General features: G+C 47.6%; 1 protein-coding gene across 1 annotated transcript in view; it reads right to left on the reverse strand.

Annotated features, from left to right (window-relative positions):
- Positions 1-597: 597 nt before the first annotated feature.
- EPHB1 (EPH receptor B1) overlaps positions 598-22,241 on the reverse strand; it is a 415,980-nt gene continuing 394,336 nt past the window's right edge. Inside the window, exons 13-16 of the mRNA XM_037061235.1 lie at positions 13,972-14,121; positions 7,287-7,480; positions 5,396-5,551; positions 598-1,597 (exon numbers count right to left, since the gene is read on the reverse strand). Coding sequence (XP_036917130.1) covers positions 1,489-1,597; positions 5,396-5,551; positions 7,287-7,480; positions 13,972-14,121 — 609 coding nt within the window. The 3' untranslated portion in view covers positions 598-1,488. The remainder of the gene's footprint in view (positions 1,598-5,395; positions 5,552-7,286; positions 7,481-13,971; positions 14,122-22,241) is intronic.

Genomic DNA, 22,241 nt, shown 5'->3' on the forward strand with positions numbered 1-22,241 from the left:
TAACGTGTTCTGCTTCTCAGGAGTCCCAGGGTCCAGGTGTATACCGCACCCCCATCAGGGGGAAGAAGGACGTTTGTTAAGGATTCTCCTGTAACTTGGACACAGACCCAGTGGGGTCCAGGAACACACATTCTGACACCATTTTATGTAAACCCAGACATGCTTCTGCTCATTTTAATTAGACAGATAAAATTAGCAAGGAGATTAAGGTAAAAGGAGAAATTAAAAATATTTAAATGTTAGGTGGAATTTACAAAAGTGAATCGAACAATGAGGTACAAGAAGGAATGCAGAGAGACACAGACACACTTGAAACATTCCTCGGATGCCACACGGCTGAAGCCAGTCCATGGATAAGGTGAGAAGAATTCTCCCTTGCCACCTCTTGAATTGCAGATTCCAGGATGTGGAAGAACATTCTCCAGAAACTTTCCTTCTCCTTCTCTTCAGATGTAACCAGGAATAATGAATCAGTCAGTATCATTCTAGAATGGCCCACACTGCATCCAATTCAAACCACTCACCTGTTTCCTGTCTGAATTTGCAAGTTCTTGAGAGATTTTCCCCATTTCATTTTCTTTTTCTCCGTACCCTTTCTCCCCCTTGAGCCGATAGGCCAACTAGGCCAACCAGAAAACCAAACTAGCAACACGTTCTGGCCCCTCAAATTTTCCAGGGCCAAGACTTCCCATATCTTTCTTGTTTGCATCTTTTACGAACAAGCACAGTCATCTTATAACGCAGACGTACATATGCGTGCTCTAGCACATGGAAACAGGTTTTTCTTTTCTTTTTTTTCCCCAATTTGTGGTTTCTTTTTCCTTTTTGCAGAAAATGCAAACAAAAGAAAAACAAGGTTTTCAATTGAAGGTACATCTCTTCTTCAATATGAAGACATTAATTGAATTGGTCGGATCCCCCATGCAGTGGTCAGCAAAGTCCTTTGGCAACTGACAGAACAACATCTGGAGACTCAGGAGCTGGGGTTTGTTTGAAGAAACTTCCCTACACGAGTTGTGAGCAAAGGGAAATGGATGGGGGAGGAGGGGGAGGATTCTTGGGGAGGAGCACAGAAGTAGAAAAGAAAAGAATGTCATTGGCGAGGAAGAAAATGGAACGCTGCTGTTTCTTCCCTCCACCTCCTTCCCTTCCTTCCTGCAGCTAGATGACTCCAGCCCACCGAAGGGGGCGGGGGGGCGAGTTCACTCTCGAAACCCCAGTGCATACTATTGTGTCTTCGAGTCCGTTGAACATCACCTTTTCCTATTTTATTCCGTATTTGGTTTCCCACAGCATCTTAAATATGATTCTGTCACTGAGAAACAAAGGTTGACTATGAGGAGCAGATTCAGTTTATTCTTCACTGATGTGACGCATTTCTCAGTGGAGAAACCAGTCTCTCCAGGACAATCCACAGTGTTCAACCTCAGGCTCCCCCTTGAGTTTGGTCCTTTTCCTTCCTCTCCTTCCCCCAGAAAATAAGAGTTCTCACGCCATTGCCGATGGTGACTGACTCATCTGGACCCTCATAGAATGAATGCTGTTCAGGATCTTCTTCTGATGACCTGCCAAGGTGACACCTATTCTCAGGAGGTCTCTAGGAGGGGAAAGAACACAAAGGAAGGCACTTCAGTGTTAGGATAGCTTTTCAGAGATAGAAACTCATCATGGAAGGCAAATAAAAGTGCTTAAAATCCAAAAGCGTCCAAGAATCTTTGGCAAATGCATACCTAGATAGCTCCTTGCTCAACCTCACTTCTTCCATGTGGTGGCCCCTGTCTCCAATGTCCCCTCCAACTTAGACAATCCTGGGGGGCCTGGTGCAGCCCCTTTATTGTGTGTATGGCCCTAGGTGAACTAGAACTTTCCATTGCTTTTTTTTTAAGCATCCCAAGCACAGACTGTCTGAGACTTCATTTATTCTCTGGTTTTCTGCCTAAATTAGTGATCACCCACTGTGATTGAAAAGATGTGAGGCTTGCTTGGTTTTCTGATGTTTTTCCCCTGAGTTTCCATTTTCTGCCTCTGTTTGAATTTTAATATCATGAATTTTTAAGAAGGGTGAGCTCAAAATAACTTTCAAATATCTGGCCAAGCAGGAAACCAAGGACTATGTTTAGGATAGGAGTTTGGTTTGGATTCATCTTTAAGCTGTGAGTCTTCATGTGAATGACTTCATGGCCTATTATGTGATGTTGGGGAGATACACTTCTTTCCTTAGTCAATAAAAAAAATAATATATGACACTGAGTACTTTTTTCTGTGCTACATAGTATCTCACTTATGTCTATGGAAGTATCTTATACAAGTGATAATATATGACATGGAGTACTTTTTCACTGTCATATACTATCTCATTTACATTTATGGAAATACCTTATAAAATTGACAAACCATTCAAATTCAGTAATAATTAAACAGCAATCATTTTTCGTGCACATCCTGTGGGCAAGGAAATAGGCAGTAGGCCAAGTGCTTTGAATGTGCGATTCCATTTGCCTCTCAGCACAAACCAATGAGGTGGGGACTACTGTTATCAGCATATTGACAGACAAGACAAATAGGGCCCAAAGAAGTTAAATAACATGCTCTAGATCACACGGTGGGGAATCAGTGTGGGAGCTGGGGTTCAAATTCAAGACCACTGGGCTCTCAGCCAGCCTGCAGGGCTGCTCTCAAACTCTTCTAGGTCCTGACTGAACTCCCCCTGGGTTCCAGCACAGCAGACCACTTTGCACACTGGGCACCAGATCCCTGAGGAGGGCTCTGCTGGGTCTCCGTCCACAATGCCATCACTTTCCTGACCCCCTCCTTTTGGCTGGCGGTCAGTCCCCCACAGGCTGCAGTAGCTGGTTTAGATTGTTCAATTGCCCATGTCTTTTTAGCAAACACTTTTGAGAGGCATGCTTGCATTTTAAACTCACAAACTGTCCTGCAATCTATTTTATTTATTTAGTTGCTCCTACTTTTTTCCCCATCTTTTATCTCTCAACAAATAAACTTAATTGCTACAATAGTGTGTGGACATTTTTTACTTTGAACTAAGTTCCTTAATTTTTGGTGTCACTCTCCTCTGTTCTTTTTCATGTGGCTATTCCCAGACTCAGGGAATTACTCCCCTTGATTCCTTCTGTTCGTGGGGGACCAGGTGACCAGAGCTGCCACACTCAGCCAGACTGCAGTGGGGAAGCAGGGGCGGCCTCATCTTCACGAACACCCGCTTCTGCTCCTGCACCCAGGTCCCCAGTTAGCTAAGCTAAGCCTCCATATTAACTTTGCAAGATGGGGAAGCTAGTTTTCCACTAGCGAGTGCTTCTTTTTTTATTTTTGGTGTCTGACAATAATTCATAATGTCAGGGACTGTCTTTTTTAGGCATTGCCAGGAAATGAACGCAGGTGTAAAAAAATGATGTCTGAAGTTTAGTGGATCTGAGACTAGATGCACATTCAAGTCATCTCCCTGGAAGAAGTGGAAGTGGCATGATGTCTGGCACAATTGGTCCTCAGAGACTTGGAGCTGGACTCCAGGAAGATGGACTGCAAAGCAGAAGGTGGGGACTGAGGCAGAGTCAAGAAACTGTTGCTAGGGGTGCTCAGTTGCTAGGGGTGGAGGATCATCCCCTCCCCTGGGACTCAGCAACTGGCCTGCCTGGGAGAGAAACCCCACACCTACCACTGTGCTTGGCACAAAACAGAGGATCTGTGTTTGTCAACTGCTTGTGGCCTGACTGATCCTGCACCATGGGAAGTGTATGTTACAAGCCGCCTAACCCAGTGCCGTCAGTATATGTTTTAGCCTGGGCATCCAGTGAGGGCCCCTCTGGGGTCTCTGTGTACATGCGCTTGTGTGCATGTGTGTGCACATTATGTGTGTCTTCAAAATCTGCCTTTTTCCAATTCCACGTTAGACTTTTGACCCACTTTAGTTCAGTGGGCCACTTCAGTGGGTCAGTTCAGTTTAGCTCACTTTGGCTGCATTATAGAATCACTTGGGCAGGTTTTAAAATCACAATGCCCAGGTATACCACACACTGATTCGATCAGAATATCAGGCATCAATAATTTTAAAGATTCCCAGGTGATCCTAGTATGCAGCAAAGTATGGGCGCTGCTGTGGCCCTCAGAAGGATGTGGAATTAGTGGTCGGAAAGGCAGGCTGCAGCCCCGCTTTGCCACTCATGAGCCGGACTCTTCAGGAACGAACCAACCTTCCTCCCCTTCCTTCCTTCCTTCCTTCCTTCCTTCCTTCCTTCCTTCCTTCCTTCCTTCCTTCCTTCCTTCCTTCCTTCCTTCCTTCTTTCTTTCAACGTTATTTATTTATTTTTAGAGAGGGGAAAGGAAGGAGAAAGAGAGGAAGAAAAACATCAATGTGTGGTTGCTTCTTATGCGACACCCAGTGGGGACCTGGCCTGCAGCCCAGGCTTGCGCACTGAATGGGGATGGAACTAGTGACCCTTTGGTTCACAGGCTGGCGCTCAATCCACTGAGCCACACCAGCCAGGGCTTTACTTGCTTTCTGAATCCACTGAATGAAAGGGGGAGAACTAGATGAACATTTCTCAAACTGCATTCCCATAAGTCCTACCTCTTAAAAATATGTCTCCACGGTATTTAATAGTTTTCACTGTTATTTATTTTTTTTTAATTTCAGGTCTTCTCATGGCCTTTACGATGCTAATAGGCATTGTGAATCTCCAAGAGAGTAATAAAGTGCACAGTATTTCCCAAATGTACTTGACTGGGGGGCCTTTTTTCCCAAGGAGAACCTATTAACATTTCCCAGAATAGGTGCTACTCAGAACAGTCTTGGGGAAATGATGGACCACGTGGACGTTCAAGACCCTTTCTGACTCTCATGTTATTTGAATGATTTTAGTTTTTGTATTCCTCCATAGTCCTGTGGAGGCCGCATAATAATTTGCTGGTAAATTATTTGTAGGGGATGGAAATGTATACTTATTTACAAGTGCTACATAGGTATCAACACAAGCTCCCCCACATCTGAAACTGTTGCTGAGTCAGTGCAATGCCTCTGTCTGCTGTGTTGTTTAATGTGCCGGCTGGCTGAGTTCTTTCCATCCGGATGCTCCCTCTGATGGGCTGAGTTTAAAAACTTAAATGGAGGAGCTGCTCTCAGTGATTAGGCAAATGACATATGGCTATGACTGAACACCTCTCATTTGGGGCCCAGAACAATCTCAGCCTCTCTGCCCTACCCCCTGCCTCTCCTCCATTTTTCCAAGGTGCTCCTCCACCAAGCCTGGCCCCATTCAGAGGTGGAGATCTGGGGCTCAGGCCAGAATCGGGGCTGGGACTGTGGGCAATGGCAGGGAAGGAGCCTTGATCTGCCCCGCCCCCACCCACAGGCTGGACAGCGATGATTCTCATCACTTACTCTGATGTCATCTGGGTGACCAGCTGGAGGGAGGTGAAGCCGGCGGTGAGGAAGCTGTCCCTGTACTGAACCATTTTGATGGCACTGAGCCAGTCCTCCACGGTGGTAAAGGCCGTGAAGTCTGGAATGGAGCGGTCTAGCAGGGGCTGAGAAGGCCTGTGGGACAGAGAGGAGCAGGTGAGCCCACAGCTGCCGCAGTATGTAGAGGGAGCCACGTTCTGGGCAATGGCACTTTATGGAAGGCCGTGTCCCTGACAAGATGAGGATGACGGTTGAGCCCTGTGCTGACCCTTCTTTCCTTACAGATCCTGAGTTGGCAGGTGGCATGGCTTCTCAGGACCAGGTGGCCAGTCCCTGTGCCTCTGGGCATTGTCACATGTCAGTCAGCCTAGACAGGTTGATTGACCAGCATGCAGTCTGAAGAGAATGGAAGATCCACAACTCCCCTGAAACTGAAATCTAAGAGCATTTAAAAAATATATTCAGCCCACTGCAACCTCCCCAAATCTATTGGTAACATTTTTTTTCCTGGTTGCATCCTCAGCTAATTGAAACAAATGGAACAGAACAGCCCACCACTGATTTTCTCTGGCACTTTCTCAAAGCAGATACCCAGGTACCCAAACCCAAAACCAGGGTGCCATCTTGACATTTCCCTCCTCCTCAGCACCCATGCCCAATTCTTCACCAAGTCCTAAAGATATGACCTTCATAATTGCTCAGATGTATCCATTTCTTCCCACATCATTCACCTGATTTAAGACCCTGTCTTCTCTGTTGTGATTATTGCAATGCTCTCCTACCTATTTTTCTACATGCTTGCTCCCCTCAACCTAAGTTCCACACCGTTGCCTGATACTCTTTTACAAATGCAGATGTGATCATGTCAATCGCCTTCACCCGCCCCCAATTCATGTCAAACCCTGGAAAGGATGCTCATTGCTCTGAAAGCCAAGGCCAGAATTTTCAGCAGGCCTAAACACTCTAAGAGTTTGGCCCTTGACCACCTTGCCAACCTCAGCCACCGCCCAGTCTGCTACACACTGGCCCTGTCCTTTCCACCCTCAGGCCTTTGCACATGGTGTACCCTTGGCCTGGAACCCTTGCCCCTCTACTCCCATCTTCCTTTCTTTCCATCAATGCACTCTCACCAGGACTGCTTCCATGACAACAGAGGCAGGTATATGCTCTCTAAACATCATGCGCCTCCCTGCTAGAGTGGCTATCTTTGGATGATCATCTGATTAACGTTTGCTGTTTCTAAATGATTCGAAGCTCCATGAGGGCAGGAATCATGCCTATCCTGTTCATTCTATAGTACCAACAATGGGCGCTGTGCTTAGCCACATATGCACCTAATAAACTTTGGTTAAAAGGATGAACAATAAATGAGTTACAATGAAAATGTACAACTGGTGGTTGCTGACAGTAGACAGTTGTTCTGTTCATTTTCTCGTAACAAATCCAATTGCTTTGTATTCCTTTGCCCCCAGCAGTGAGGGCCTTTACCTGCTAATTGGTTGGCCAAGATTCCGAGTTTGCACCTCTACCTGCCTAGCAGACTATGCACCTGTTTAGCCTAGCAGACTAGACAGAACGGGTGCCTTCTGGAAACAGGATCACCCAGAAGTATGGCCTCATACCAATCAGATCAGATACACTCAACTATTAGAGAGCCCAATGCCCAGCCCATTTGAAGTCAATGGGAAGTAAAGACTCAGACAGGTTTCTTAACATAGGTCTACATGAAGAGTCTTGCAACTTCTTCTATTAGTGGATAAGTTCAGTCATTTTACCCTTGCTCACAATGGACTGAAATGAGCTAGCAGTCTCGCTCTTGGCCTTGCTCCTGACTATGAGACCACCCACACCTAGGAACCACTAGACTCACACGGCGGTGATGGTTGCCACAGTCTTGAGACTTGCCGGATTCCGGATCATCTTGTCCAGGGTGTTGACAATCTCAGCAAAGCGAGGCCGGCTGTTACGGTCCTTCTGCCAACAGTCCAGCATGAGCTGGTGCAGAGCAGCTGGGCAGTCCATGGGTGGGGGCAGCCGGTAGTCCTGCTCAATAGCATTGATGACCTGCAGTGACATACGCAAGAACAGGCCACCAGCCAGTCACTCACAAATTAACCCCCAACAATGCAGCCTCCCTGACCCAGGTGCCCTCATCTACCTTGCACCATAATGGAATGTTACATGTACTTGGCTTTTCTTCCTAGGCTGCGGACTCTTAGAACGCAGGTAATACATGTTATTGTCCCTTTGTGTCCCCAGCACCGGTGCTGGTCAGACACACACTAGATCTCTGTAATTGTTTATTGAAGAATGAGCTGGTGAGTGCTTGAGCTTCTCCTCTCTTTAAAAGGACATTGACCCAGTTCTGCTTTACTGGCAGTTGGCGGTGCCAGGGCAGATAGAACAATGGCACATGGGAAGCCTAGTAAACCCACTATTTATAATTCTTCCTTTTACTGCTAAAGAAGGGAAGTGGAGGGGAGGAATCAGCACATGGTGGAGAGCCTATTCCATTCCAGGGACTTTCTGAGGCTTCTCTAGGCATTGTTCGCCTTAAGCTTCAAGAAGTAGCAGCAATGGAGGGAAGGGTCTTCAGGAACTACTATTAAGGACACATGGACAAAACCAAGGGGGAGGGTGGAAGCAAGGGAGGAAGGTGGGTTTGGTTGGAGTTGGGGGGAGTAGTGGGGGAAAAATGCAAACAACTGTAATTGAACAATAATAAAATAATTTTTAAATGCAAATAAACGAATGCTTAATAACATTGTTAACTTTAAAAAAAGAGGCAGCAACAGGAATTGGGTTGAAGATACTTTGGTTAAACAAATTGGTTCAGTACAATGAAATAGTCAAAATAACAAAGTGATATACAATAAATATGCCCAATCAGGTTTTGTTAATTTTTGCAGACTCCAGGGGATAATTTTGTACAGATTTTAGGATTTTCAAATGCTTTTGTCTATTTTCATATTGTGTTTTTCACCCTTTACTTCTTAATTTCCCATTTATTTAAATCAATTACACCTGCTCTGTGCTTTTTGTAATAGGAAAAAATAATTGTAAATGACCCAGTGCTAAACATACAGATTTATTATGCTGTACTCATAACACAATAGAGAGAAAGCCTGGCACACCAGCAGGCCTTAAAGTGATGTTGCAAAAATGTACCTATTGACATGGAAATGTACTCACATTAGAATATTAGGTAAAAGAGCAGGCTGCATGACTGCAGGTATCATATAATCTTGCTTTTGTAAAAAACAAAAATAAAAACAAAACCAAAACCAAAAATTATACACATGCATAGAAAAAACCTTGGGAAGATATATACCACGGAGTTAATGGTGGTTGACTCCTGGCAGGTAGCAACTTGAATGCTCTTTATGTTTGTCTTTTGCTTGTTTGTAAGTTTATTTTCTATAATAATTATGCATTGATTTTATATTAAAATAAACAGTCAGAGCACCTTAAACAACAAAAGAAATAATTGGGAGTTCAGGAATTTTCAGGTGTTTTTGCCTCTACTTAAAAAAATGTCAGATTCATTTCAACTAATTATGCTTGTGTGTTTTTTCCCCTTGTACTTTGTGAGTTGGATGGAGAGAGACTATTGTCAATCAGTTTATATTTTTACAAATTCTATGCATGGTGTACGGGACATGAGATGGGGCATGAGATAATATGATAATGTGAAGTCATTAGACACAATCAAGGTGCATTATTCCTTCCACTCAATGGGGCAGAAAAACAAACGTGCATCCAAACCACACCAACATTATCACTACATAAAGTCAGTGACTGCAGACATTTTTTTTTAAATGGGAACATGCATTTTTTAATAATATGCTGCACTACCGACAGATTTTTTCTCTTTGCCAAACTTGTCAATCGAATTACTTGCTATCCTCTTCGGAGGGCATTTTAGCCCCGTTTCCCACTTGAGGAAATGGAGGCAGGGGCAGTGAAGTGACTTGTTTGAAGGCACGCGGCTAGTAAATAAATGGATAGGGCTGGGCACAAACCCCAGGGGGGTCTGCTTATAAGTTCTGACTATCCCAAAGCCCACCTTCTGCAGGCCTCTGTGCCACTGCCATTGTAATCACAGCCTGGGGGCTGTTGTAGGTCCTCATGGGAGACAGGGGTATGGGTCTAAACCAACTAATCCCTTAGGAGGACCCCCCAGGCAGAACTTCCATCAGTCTGGCTCACATGCCAGCACCCTTTTCCAGCTTCTTCCAGGCAGCCATACTGAGGGACCCTGGCACAGACTGCCTGCCCACTGTGGAGACAAACGGGATGACCCGTTGAATGGCCCCACGAGCTCTTTCTGGGTTGCCTAAGCCCAAGCTGGGTGGGGCCAGCAGGAGGGGCTAGCCTACAAATTTAACTTCTCACAGGGCTAAGGGCCGCCAAAGTTTTCCAGTTCAGGGCAGCCCATGTACTCCTAAACTATTGGCATCTCTGTTCAAATTATTTGATGCCAGAGCCCCACATCCTGATTTTCCCCACTGACAAGATTACCCTCCCATCTGCCTTTAAGAGGAAGGAGCCCTGGAGTTGGGACGGTCGTTCAGGAAGGGGCACAGCTCCACGGTGCGACCAGCTGACCAAACACTCCTGGTGGAGAATCAAGAGAAACTGGGGACTCTATGCAGGCATGGAATCTTCAGCCTGTGAGCTTCAGACTGAATGTGGCTTCACTGTTTTCCCTTGTTACCTCTGCAGGCTACCTCCTGGGAGTTTTTGGAAGACTGTCCTGGTGTTTGTTTTTAGATTTCCTCTGTTTGTGCTGACTTTCTTTTGAAGAGGACACCAAGGAGCCGTGACAGGTCTACAGGGAGAACAGATGCAGGTGCTGTGGTGGTGAGCGGGAAGCACTGTGATTAGGGGTGCAGGCCTCGGAGGCCTGGGTTCAAATCCTTGTTCCAATTCTTAATAGCTCCAGACACTTGGGAGAGTCACATGACCTCCTGAAACTGCACAGGTGGGGTTGTTACAGAGATTACACAATGCAGTGAGGCGATGAGTACTGAGCACTGAACACATAAGCAGTAGAAAGCAGCCCTGTATCATGTGGAGGCCGTTATTTCTGTCACGTCTATTCCAGTAGACGTCCTCTCTGCAAAGAACTTCACTGTTCTGCTGCTGGTCATTCGGGGTCCAGAAAGATAGCACTCGAACCCCCTTTCATGCTCCTGTTTACAAAATGCAACTTAATTCCATTCTCTGTTTCTTCTAGATAATTTCATTGTTATTACTCTGAGAGCATGGATGCTGCTTATATTTATGAAGGGAAAAAAAGCCTTTACTTATCATCCTGAAGAAAAACTACCTAGGTCATTAATTCATGTGTGGATAGCATTTGTCTACTTGAATCTTTTGTTGAAGTACTATGCCTTTGGATAATTTTATTCTCTTTTTAAGGATCTGGGTGTTTTCCAAACCTCCTGAGTACATATAACTTATAATCATATTAAAACATCATTATTTTTTTAAAAATCCAAAACAAAAACAATTCCAGTCCTCTAGGGGGACTCTGGAATTGTCCTGTCATACCTGCTTTGCTAGGAGGCAAGGAAAAGAGGGAGGAGACACGGAGAAACACCTTCAGTCTGGCCAATGGAAGGGTCTACACTCCAGTGACTGTGTTGGAATTGTATGGAAAGTGTGGCTCAGACTGGAGGCATAGAGTGTCCTACTGAGTAACACTGAAAATTGGAGTGCGTCCTGGGCCCCTTTCTTCAGTCCATAATGGGATGGGATGAATGGATGCTGAAAAGATCAAAGATTAGGGTGAGATCAAGTGGCATTTCCAGAGAGAAGGTGAGAGGGAGGGTGTAGGCTATGGGAGAACCAGTCTAGGCAACTCTCACTTGAGCAGGCTGCTGGTTCATTTTGAATGGTCCTACAGCAACTATTTGGGCCAGCCTGAAGGTCAATGTAAGCCAATGCCCCAGGGCCTAAAGGGGCAGGATGGGGTGGAGAACAGGGTTACCTTTGTTCCCCTGAACCCAGATGTGGCAGCTGTGTGGGTTGGGTGGGAACAGGAGCATGTGGGTTAAGCCCAGGTGCCTATGACACCTGATAAAGTAACTGCCGTTCCCCTGGGAAGTGAGCAGAGTCCTCCCCCTTGCCCTGCTGTCTTAAACGGAGGCACCAGGCTGCCCATGCATTTACCATTAGTGAGTTGGGCAGTGGGCAGTACCTGGAGAGTGTAGTGAAGGAGCTCAGAGCAGCGGAGGAACCAGGGCAGAGGGGGTTAAGTTAAGCTCTGATGTTTCAACAGAACAGCAGCTTCTCTCCACCACTCTGCCACTCTCATTATCTCTGTCAATCAGATCCAAGCAGCAGAACTTCCAAGTCCTCTCTCTGGCTGACAAACTCTCTATACATGTTCAAAGACCTTCCTGGGCTCTGGAAGCCCAATTACCAGCACTCCGACTTGCCTCTGCAATTCTCTTTCTTAAAGCCCTTCAATTGTCATCTGTAAAACCCGTTACTGCCACCACCTTTGTGGCTTCTGATGAGAGGGGCTGCAGCCGAGCGGCTGGGAGTCCCTCCTGGCTCTCTCTCAGGCCAGGTCCTAAGATGTGTTCTGAGTGAGCTGAAGTTACCTCCCACCCTCCACAGACAGCAGCATGGTATTTGGGACAATGCTTAGGGGCTTTATTTGGAGAAATACAACAAAATTAGAATAAACTGCTCTTTTGCAGATGTTCTTATTGCCTTTGACACCCAGCCCAAGCGGCAAATATATGGGATGCTTTCCTCCATCCAAACGTCGTCACCACCCCATGTACGTGCCACTGGACTGGAAACCCTCCATGAATATTCCCAGCAAGCATCATACTTTGCCACAGTTAGTATACAATGAGTGTTTTTTTGTATAAATTATTTAGAAATTCTGGAAGTCTAATATCGGAAATTCCATTTGTTTTCAGCATAGGTAAATGCATTTGCTGAGAATATCTTGAATGTCAAATCTTGCCTGTCAAGACAGTTTCATAATCCATTCTATGTGTGCTGAATTGTTCTTAATCGGATTAAAGTCTCTGGGCAGAACAAAATGGGTCTGCTTTCTCTGACTAATATTTATTATTCATCTAGCCGATGTTAGGGACAAAACCAGCATGCAGCTGATTTCGTGAAGCAGCCTCGGCATTAATTCTGATACTTACTGATTCGCCATGCTATAGGAGCAGAGGCGAAGCATGGATAATCACAGATAATAGAGGACCCAGATGCCACACATGGCTGGCACTGAGACCTGGTTAAGGGGGCAGCCCTGGCACCTGTCTGGGCTGAAGCCACTCTGCTTTTGGGAGTGGGGTGCATTGTCATAGCAGCACCCAGCTCCTCTTTTGTCTCCCCGGAAAGTGTTTTCTGGACTCCTAGCTTGCCATCTTTCTCAATCTTCTGGGCAACTGCCATGGCTTTAAATCTTGAGCTGGACAGAGGGCTGGCTGAGGGCTGACTTCTCATTTACTGGTGCCCTGGAGTCCACCCCCACATGGAGGTGCTCCCAGTGGGGCTGGGTGCCCTGCCTAGAAATCTGAAAGGAGAACAACCCTGCCTTTATTTCGCTTGTAAGTTGAGAAAGATAGTAACTGCCCTCACCACCACCACCAAGGGTATAGGGAGAGCAAGCAGAAAACAGCGCTATGCAGGCTTAGCAAAGAGAAATCCTCTTAGTTCTAAGGGAAGCACATGTATTCAAAATACAGAGGAAGAACGGGTCCTGGGGAACAGCCCAGGGTCCAGGACAGTGCAAAAATCCAGGCAGAACTTTTGACTGGGGCTTTATCAAAACAAGTCATCCTCAAAAGTTTCCAACATTTTAGTAATTATGGAGCAAAGGGTCCCATCTGGAATACCCCCAGTACCCTTACTTAAAGGGTTTCAAATGGCCCTTGTCTTTCCTTCATACCCTTGTCCCATTAGGGCCACCTGGAGCGGGTATTGACACCTTCACACAGACAGGGTCCCACTCCCATGGCCGGTCTGAATCTGACCAGCTTTGGGAGGCTTTCTTACACCTCCTTTCTCACATCTCGGTCAGCGACAGGTGACATGGGCTCCTAGAAGAGCAAAGTCTCAGGAAAAAGGTGTCCCTGCAGAATTCCAATCTGTAAAGCCGAGGAGTGTGAGTCCCAGAGGTACGAAGCTGCCTCCAGACCAGCGCTGCTTCCTCTCCGTCTCGTGTTGTGAAAGGAGAACACACGGGCTGGCTGCTCGGCAGCATGGAAGAATTGCCTGGTTTATCGGGGCCTGACCTATTCACGGTCCACAGCCATTCAGGATCAGCCCACTGTCTCCTGGGTTGGCCTGGGCACCTTTACAGGGGTTGCGGTCATTGTGACCATCACAGCTACATGCTGGGCTCTTTGACTGTTTCAAACATTGGTGCCAAATGGGTCCCTGGATCACCTCCCCTAATCCCCTCAAGTCAGGTTATGAGGCCTGGAGTTGGGAACAGTTAGGAGGGCTCGGTATGCCACCACCTGTGGGGTCTCTTGGATGGGGGTTTGTGGTAACCAGGTGCTGCTGACACTCACATCTTGGTTGGACATATCCCAGTAGGGTCTCTCTCCAAATGACATGACTTCCCACATGACAATCCCGTAGCTCCAGACGTCGCTGGCAGACGTGAACTTGCGGTAGGCAATGGCCTCTGGCGCCGTCCATCTCACGGGGATTTTCCCTCCCTGGAAGAAGGAGAAGCCGGTCAGCCCAACCGTCAGGTGTCCAGCTGAAGGCAGATGAAAATAAACTTGGCACACACGTCCTTCCACACACCCCACTCCCATACCTCCTGAATAGGGACAGCTGGGATGGTCCATGACCCACAGGCAGCCCCCCATTGCACCTGAGCTGCTCTAGAAGCATCTGCATGGCTTGTGCTTGTCTCCACCACATGTGGGCACACCACATGTGAGGAGATGGCTGGTACTGAAGCTTTGTTTGTCCCTAGTTCTCTATGTGCTGATCCTGACATCACCGTTTGGTGGGAGGAGAGTCTAACTGTTGTAAATGCACTACAACATGAAAATCCATATGACGTGAGATTGGCTATGTGAGCCACACAACCTGGGTGAGGAGGAAGCAAACCACATAACAAACTGGGGAGATTCTCCTTTCTCTGCAGCCTATGGACCACCCTGGGCAAGGTCTCTGGAGATGCCTGCAGCCCTCCCTGCTCCACTGCAGAGGTCAGCATCCAGAGACTGGACATGCACTTTTCCAACAGGCTGCTCTTGGGGTTACACCCCCCTTCTTCTTGCCCTGCACCCCACCCTGAAATCTCCCATTTGGTTCTCTGCTTGGCCCCTAGTTTTCCTGCCAGACCTTGGCCTACTGTATTCACCTAAGGGGTGATCCTCATCCATCCATTCATTTACTCGCCCTATCAACAAAAATAGGCAATGAGCAGTGCTGTGTGCCAGGCCTTTCTGAGAAGCTAGTATCCCAGAGATAAGCCATCCAGGGAAGCTGCTTCAGGCTGCACAGGGAATGGGGAGGCAGGCAAAAAGACTTAAAATGTGTTGTTAACAAGATGAAAGTGATGAGGGTGAGGCCGAGGGGGATATAAGGTGTTCTGAGAACCAGAGGAGACCTCCCTACACAGGAGAGGGGCAGGGACGATGGGCAGGGGCAAGTAGAGGCGTAGTTTCCTGGAGCCTTTGGGCGAGTATGGATGTCGGTACTGCTCCCTTCTACCTGTGTGACCGGGGCAAGTTACCTAACCTCTCTGTGCCTCGGTTTCTCATTGGCAATACAGGGGTGATGAACACACCGACAAAGTCAGGCTGTTGTGAGGAGCAAGTGGGTTACCATCCATATAGTACTTGGGACAGGCCTGGGGTAGAGGGTAAACACCATGCACATTAACTACTATTCCACCATGCTCAGTCCTAGAGGACGAGTAGATGTGACTCAGGCAAGTGAGGAGAGGGGAAGTCCGGGTAGAGGCGCACATGCAGACACTGGGTGAGGGAGAGGACAGTCACTGCCGAGAAGCCAGGTGGCTAAAGCTTAGATGATGAAGGGGAAGTAAAGGGAGGTGAGCAGAGGGCAGGGCACACTCTGCAGGAAACTGACACCACTAACAGGGGTAAAGTGGGGGCACTGGCCGAGGCCACCCTCCAACACTCATCATTCAGATGAGGAGAACAAATATGCTCCTTAGATTCAATTCTTCACGCAAATACCGGGATCTGACTCCCATGACCCCTTTTCAAAGCCTGGACTCTGCCTCTATAACCCACACAACCTGCAGCTCCCTCGCTCCCTCTCACTGCCTTCGTGCTTTCAGCTGAAGGAGGCTGTGTTTCTTCTGACCGTTCACACGATCTCTTTAAACCACCAGAGATACATGTTGGACTTTAGCTAAAATACCTTAAAAACATGTAAGTGGTTAATCTGAGCATGAGGGAGAGAGAAAAGAGCAAATGGCAAAGTGTATTTTTATTTGGGCTCCTACTCAGGGTCTGGGAGGAAGAAAGGTGGCCCACTGGACCTCCCCAGGCACAGGTCCAGCTTTCTGCAAAGAAAACAGTCCTGATTTCCCCTGGGGACCATGGCAGGCTTTTGTGGTGGGAGATGTCCTCAGCTCAAATGGCAGCAACCAGCAACATGACAAATGCCTGGAGAGCAGGCTTGAGCTGCTCAGCAACAGGACATGCTGTTCTCACCACCCCTCAGAACAGGAGTGAATTTACTGCTTTTATCTACATGCTACTCATGACTGGGGAAAAAAGGTAGAAAATACAACCAACGAACCAAGAGTTGTCAAAGACAGGAGGACCAGGGGCCCTAAGCTGTATGTCACCCGTAGGGGTGATGGTGTTGCCACACCTGGGGAAGGTCTGGCCCAGAGGAGAAGAGGTGCAGGCTTCCTGCTCTCTCATGATACCCGGGTTAGGTGAGGTAGGAGCGAGCAGGAGTTTGACTAGTGTGACTGTATGTGCACATGTGCATGTGAGTGCATGCAGGTGGAGGGTGGGGAGGGAAGAAATGAGAGAGGGCTCCATGTGAGAACATATCAGTAGGTGTGTCAGAGTGACAGGCAGGGAGAAAACTTGGCCGGGTGGGTCCCTGAGTAAAAGACCGTTGAGGCTTATCTTGTGTGTATGTGCATGTGTGTGTGTGTATGTGTGTGAGAGAGAGAGAGAAGGTGGAGGGTGGATAAAGTGAGGCTTTTCTGAATTTTGAAGAGGCAGTCTGGGAGGCTGAAGGTGTCCTCTCTGCCAAGCCTGGAGCAGACCCCAGGGCCCACGGTGACAGCTGTTGAGCCGCTCCCTCTCACATGCAAAGTGGCTTTGCCAGGGCCACTGGCAGGGAGCCTCAGCCCTCCTGCCACCTCATGCTGCTGGGCCTCACTGAACACGGAGTCGGGCCTGTCACTGCCACCCCCCACCCCAGCAGGTGGCAGAGCCTTTGAGAACCGAGGCCCTGGACATGCAGGTGACAGCTTGTCATGACCAGCTCTCCCACTCAGCCAAGAGAGCAGGGGCTGCTGACCTCTGAGGCAGAACCAAAGGAAGGCCAGAGACAGGGGACAGGTGCTGTCCTTCTGGGAGTTTCAAACTTTCCTCCCAGCTTTTAAACATTATACCATCTGCCTTGTCGTCCAGTGCTCAGAGGTAATTACAGTAATGACCATTTAACTTGCCTTCACTATGTGAAAGAATTTCTATTAATTTAGAAGATGGTGACCAGCCCCACGCAGGGGACTAGGAGCAAAGGAAGTGGGCGGTGTTGCAGCAGGCAGGGTTTCTGCTGGTGAGGGTGCCCTCCCACTGGATGAGACACCAGGACCAGAAAGCCTAAGGCCACTGCATTCATCTGACTGCAGAGAGCTCTAGGAGTCCCCGGCCCTCACCTGTGCAGGTGTGAGGAAGGGGCATAGAAGAGCGGTTTGCTCTGTTTGATGGGAAGAAACATGAGGGGAGAATTCTTGATGGGTTGGGGTGAGGAAGAGATGGGGCCCACTGGGAAACAATCTGTATCCACATGGGCAAAAAGGGGCTGAACATTGTCCCCTGCACGGGGTCTCTCCAAGCACCAGATGACTTGCTTACCCCAGGATGCTGTGGGCACGGTCTGAAGGTCTGCCTTCTGCAGGGACTAGGTTGCCCTAGAGCTGAGGCAGGGGGGCACTGTTGGGGCATGTGGGAGGGAGAAGAGAGAGGAGGAAGGGGCACATCACTGCCATCAGGACTGTTGAGCTCTAAATAACATCATACACTGACCTTCCACACACAGCGTGGCATTGAATGGCTGTGCTGCTGAGGCATTTTCCAAAAATTTGAAATCCACTGCTTCAGAGTAATCGTGCCTTAACTCAGGTATAAGACAAACTATGACGATTGTGTGCATGTAGTTTGATAAACAAAAAGAGGGTATCTAGTAGCAGATTAATTCTAACACAGACATCTTCACTGTTACCTGCTGATAATCCACACCCACACCTGCTGGCAGGTGTGAGGCCAGCGGGTGGAGGTCTCTGAAGAGGCATTTTAGTCCCTTGGCCTCAACCAGTCTGCCACAGGCTGCAGCACCCACTCTGCCCAACATCCCGCTGGGGAGGTGGCAGTGATAAGACTCAGCCCCATTGTCAAGGAGCAATGGATGTCCCCCATGTCACCCAGGCAGCTCACTGCCTTGCCACAGTGAGATTACATAAGCACAGCTCATAGCTTTTGTTCCAGAACCCACTCAGTTGTGGAGTTTTACAAGCCAACATCCAAGCACAGGACCAATTGCTAGTTATTCATCCTGGGCATTGCTACTGTACTTTTCTCTGCCATCTTAAGTGAGACAAAGAGTCCATGGGGACACAACACAAGTCCAGACCTCCATGAATATAAGTATGGTGATCATGGAGGTGTTCATCAAATCATGATACATGAGGAATCCCTTAAAGTGGTAGGTTTATGACAGAGCATTATGCCATACTCATAAGTATAAATATATATATACATATATATCTGTAAACTACCCCAATATTAGTGTTATTATTAAATAAGAATTTATGTATAATACTTTATTCCCCCAAAAGGATATGTTCAAGTTCTATCCTCCTATACTAACTAGTAAATATAACCTTATTTGGAAATTTGATCTTTGAAGACATAAGCAAATAAGATGAGGCCACACTGATTGAGAGTGTGCCCTGAGTCCAACGACCGGCATCCATGTAAGACAATAGTATACGGAGACAGAGGCAGAGACTGGAATGATGCATCTAAGTGCCAAGGACTGGCAACAACCACCAGAAACTAGGGGAGAGGCATGGAATGGATTCTTCCTGAGAACCTTAGGAGAGAGCATCACCCAGCCAACACTGTGATGTTGTACTTCTAGCCTGCAGAACTACGAGAGGATAAATTCCTGTTGTTTAAAGCCCCCCCCCCCAACTTTGTGGTGTTTTGTTACAGCAGCCTTGGGAAACTAATACATTGAGTATGTACAACGTTATCAGGCACTAGTCTAAAAATACTCCTGTTAAATCCCCAGGGGGCTCATTCACCATGAACAGAGGGCAGTGGAATTCAGGAATGAGGGACACCTCCAACATTTAGAGCAAAGCCCTGCAGATAAACCACAGAGGTCTCTGCCATATTTCCTCAGGGCTGTTGATCAGACCCAGGCAGTACGTCACGGCCACTGACGTGGTGGTGAGGACAGCAGTCAGAAGGCGGCTCCGATACTGCTGCTGGAGCCTCCATTTCTACTCTTCCTCATGAGAGAGGCATGACATGCCTGGGAGAGAACCCCACCAGCCATGTCCCAGCCAGGTGGCCACTGCAAGCCTAAGTAGCTGAAAGTAGAGTCAGTACCCCTCTGCTGGCAAACCCAGAAAGCCGAGCCTGGTGCTTCTCAAGCTCAGCTGCCCACTGGAGTCACACTAGGGAAGTTAATTTATTCAGAATCTCTGAGAGTGGTACTCAAGCATTGGTAGGTTTTAACATGCTTCAGGTAATCCTAATGTGAAGTCATTAGTCATGACGACTGGCCAGGAGCAGTGGTTTCCAGAATCTCCCAGAAGGCTTGTTAAAACACCCACCACAGGGCCACAACCCAGACTTTGGAATTTAAGAGTTCTGGGATAGGATTCAACAATTTACATTTCTAACAAATTCCCAGTATGCTTCCCATACATTGAGAACCACTGGCACAGATCAACCCCAGGATAAGTAAGTTGTAAATTATGTATCCAGGCTAAGAAACCCATAGATCAGCAAGCATAAGTCATAGACTGAGTGAAGTCTCATCTTGAATTGCTATTCAAGTGGCTGGGTTGGGAAGGGTTCTGGGGCTTCCTCTGGGCTCAGCAAGGAGGAGTGTTGTGACTGATGAGCGATGTCTACCCAGAGTAAAAGAATGGGTTGGGGTACACATGGCAAAAACTTGCTAACGTTGCACTAAAGCTCGAAAGACCTCCAGTTGATGGGGGAAAAAAGGCAGCGACTGGCTTCATCAACGTTTCCATCAAGTATGCCTGTGGCCCAAGGGAAATGGAGAGAGAATGAAGTCGACATTGCACAGCAAGCATCCTTCTGGAGTGGCTGTGGACTCTCCCCTAGGAGCAGTGACCACCCTGGCTGTGAGGCATCTGACAGTGACCTGTGCTCTGCTCTGCCCTTTGTAAACAGTTCAGACACAGATGGCCCTGCCCTCAGGGTGTATCCAGGGGACATGCCTTCCTCCCACTCCCTAGTCACCGCCCTGGGCTGAGAGGTCCAACCTGGCTCTAAACGTTAAATTAAGAACGTCTTTCAGAATGAACGTCTCCATTTAAAAGCACTCTGAAAGTAAACTGACCCATTTTCCTCAATCTGATCAGCCCAGTGACTTTTCCAGATAAGGCTCATATCAGCCAAGAAGGAAAAAAAGTTTCTGCCTAAAAGGTTATCTTTCTCCAAATGCTACCGGCTTCTAACAGCCAGTGGAAATGGCTTCTGGCTGCTGAATCGCAACTGACTCTATATAATAAAGAGGCTGTTCCTAGTTCCCCAGGACGCCAGGAATTTGCATGGAAACAGTCTCTCCATCTTCTAAAAGAGTTCATCTGGCCCTGCTGCTTCTTTCTTTCCAGAAGCCACAATCTTGATGGTGACACTGTAATTTATTACTATGCTAAGGCTTATGATGCAACATACAGAGAATGAGAACTTCAGGTGGGAAACAGGCTGCAGGAACAGGTGAGCTTTTGGAGAGGATGGTCTTATTTGTCATGCAAATAGCACACCGAACAGAAAAAGACAACCCCAAAAGACACACTGCATTGGCTGCAGACAAAATTGTTTCTAAATAGAATGTTTTTCAAAGCTTTTCTTGAAGCATTAGGTGCTCCTCCAAAATGAATGGCACACTATATTTCATACGAGTAATAAAATATGTGATTTGAATAACTACAAATGCAGAGATTTACAGTCAGTGGGGTCCTTGCTGCCTTTCCCCTGAGCTTTGTGGGCTCTGAAACCCTTCCGTAAGATGCTGGGGAAGGTAACTGCAGCCCAAACACCATTTTCCAGCAGCTAGAGAAAAGCCTATTTGGACATAAATTAACTAAAAATATGCGGATGATAGTGTGTGTTTCATGTGTGAAGAACAGAAAGGCCACTTGGTGACGTTTCCCAGCTGGAGAAAAAAACAAAACAAAAACCCTGTTCAACCAAACAGACGTTGCTTCTCTGTATTACACTGTCAGGGCAAACAGCTGTCTTTTATTCCCCACCCTCAAAATAGCCCCGGATGGCTGAGATGCGGGCTTTATTATTATTTTATCATACAGCACATCTTGAGTTTATAATTAAAAAGAAAGGATGGAGAGACAGTGCTAAATAATTCACTGGCAGACTTCATTCATTTGACAAGCAGGCAGTGGGTGTGCTCTTTGAGCCAGGCCAGGGGGAGTGGAGGAAAATGGAACAATACCTCTTCTTTCCTGAGGAGGGCACTGTCCAGAGATGTCTCACCGTGAATCAGCCCAGTGATGGTTCAGAATTGGTCTCTCTTTATGCAATGCCCCAGGCCTGGGCCTCCCTATCAGTCCTGAAGAGTCTGCCCCTGGTGAGAGTGGCTGGGTGATGGGCTTTAGAGTCTCTGCACTTTGCCTACGGAGGGAGCCAGTACCCATCTGAGACCTGGTGGGCAAGGGTGTGTCTTTTTTGCGGCTGAAACAAGAACTCCCCGTCCCCAAGGGAGAGGTGGTAGTAGGAGGATGAGACTTTAGGCCTTTTGGATGACAAGGTTGGCAGGGGGGACCAGAGAACAGGGGACAGGCAGGGTTGGGGAGGAGGCTAGATGGTCACCCTGCTATCTCTCCTCTTCACTTTCTGGGCTGTGTCCAGTGTATATCCATTGCTTCTCTGAACACGTGAGGGAATGTGCTTTTCCTGGAGTCCCTCATCGCTACTGCTTCACTGCTGTCCACCCCTAGCCCCAGGCCCACCCCAAGAGGCCACATTTCTTTCCTTTTTCAGCCAGTGACCCCTAAACTCTCCCACTTGTACCCATGTCCTTGTGGCTCCTATCTCTGTCAATAGGCCATGATACTTCTCCCACCTTCACCCACATATGTCCCATGGCCCTCACGCCCCCATATGCAGGAGGACACTGGGGCTTCCTGGGACTCTAAGGTAGGGCCACACCTCCCATGGCAACATGGCTGGCAGGGGCTCCTGACAGTAGGCAGCAAGAGGTGGGGGCTGCTGGGTCAGCTGGATTCTGTCTGCAGATGGATGCTGGCCATCTCAGGGACCTCTGTCCAGCTTTGTGGGAAGCTTGTGGGGTTTATTCCACTGTCCTGATTTGACTA

This window comes from Sturnira hondurensis, unplaced genomic scaffold (assembly GCF_014824575.4).
Source record: "Sturnira hondurensis isolate 20B ecotype Veracruz unplaced genomic scaffold, ASM1482457v3 Scaffold0013299, whole genome shotgun sequence".
Taxonomy (NCBI): Eukaryota; Metazoa; Chordata; class Mammalia; order Chiroptera; family Phyllostomidae; genus Sturnira; species Sturnira hondurensis.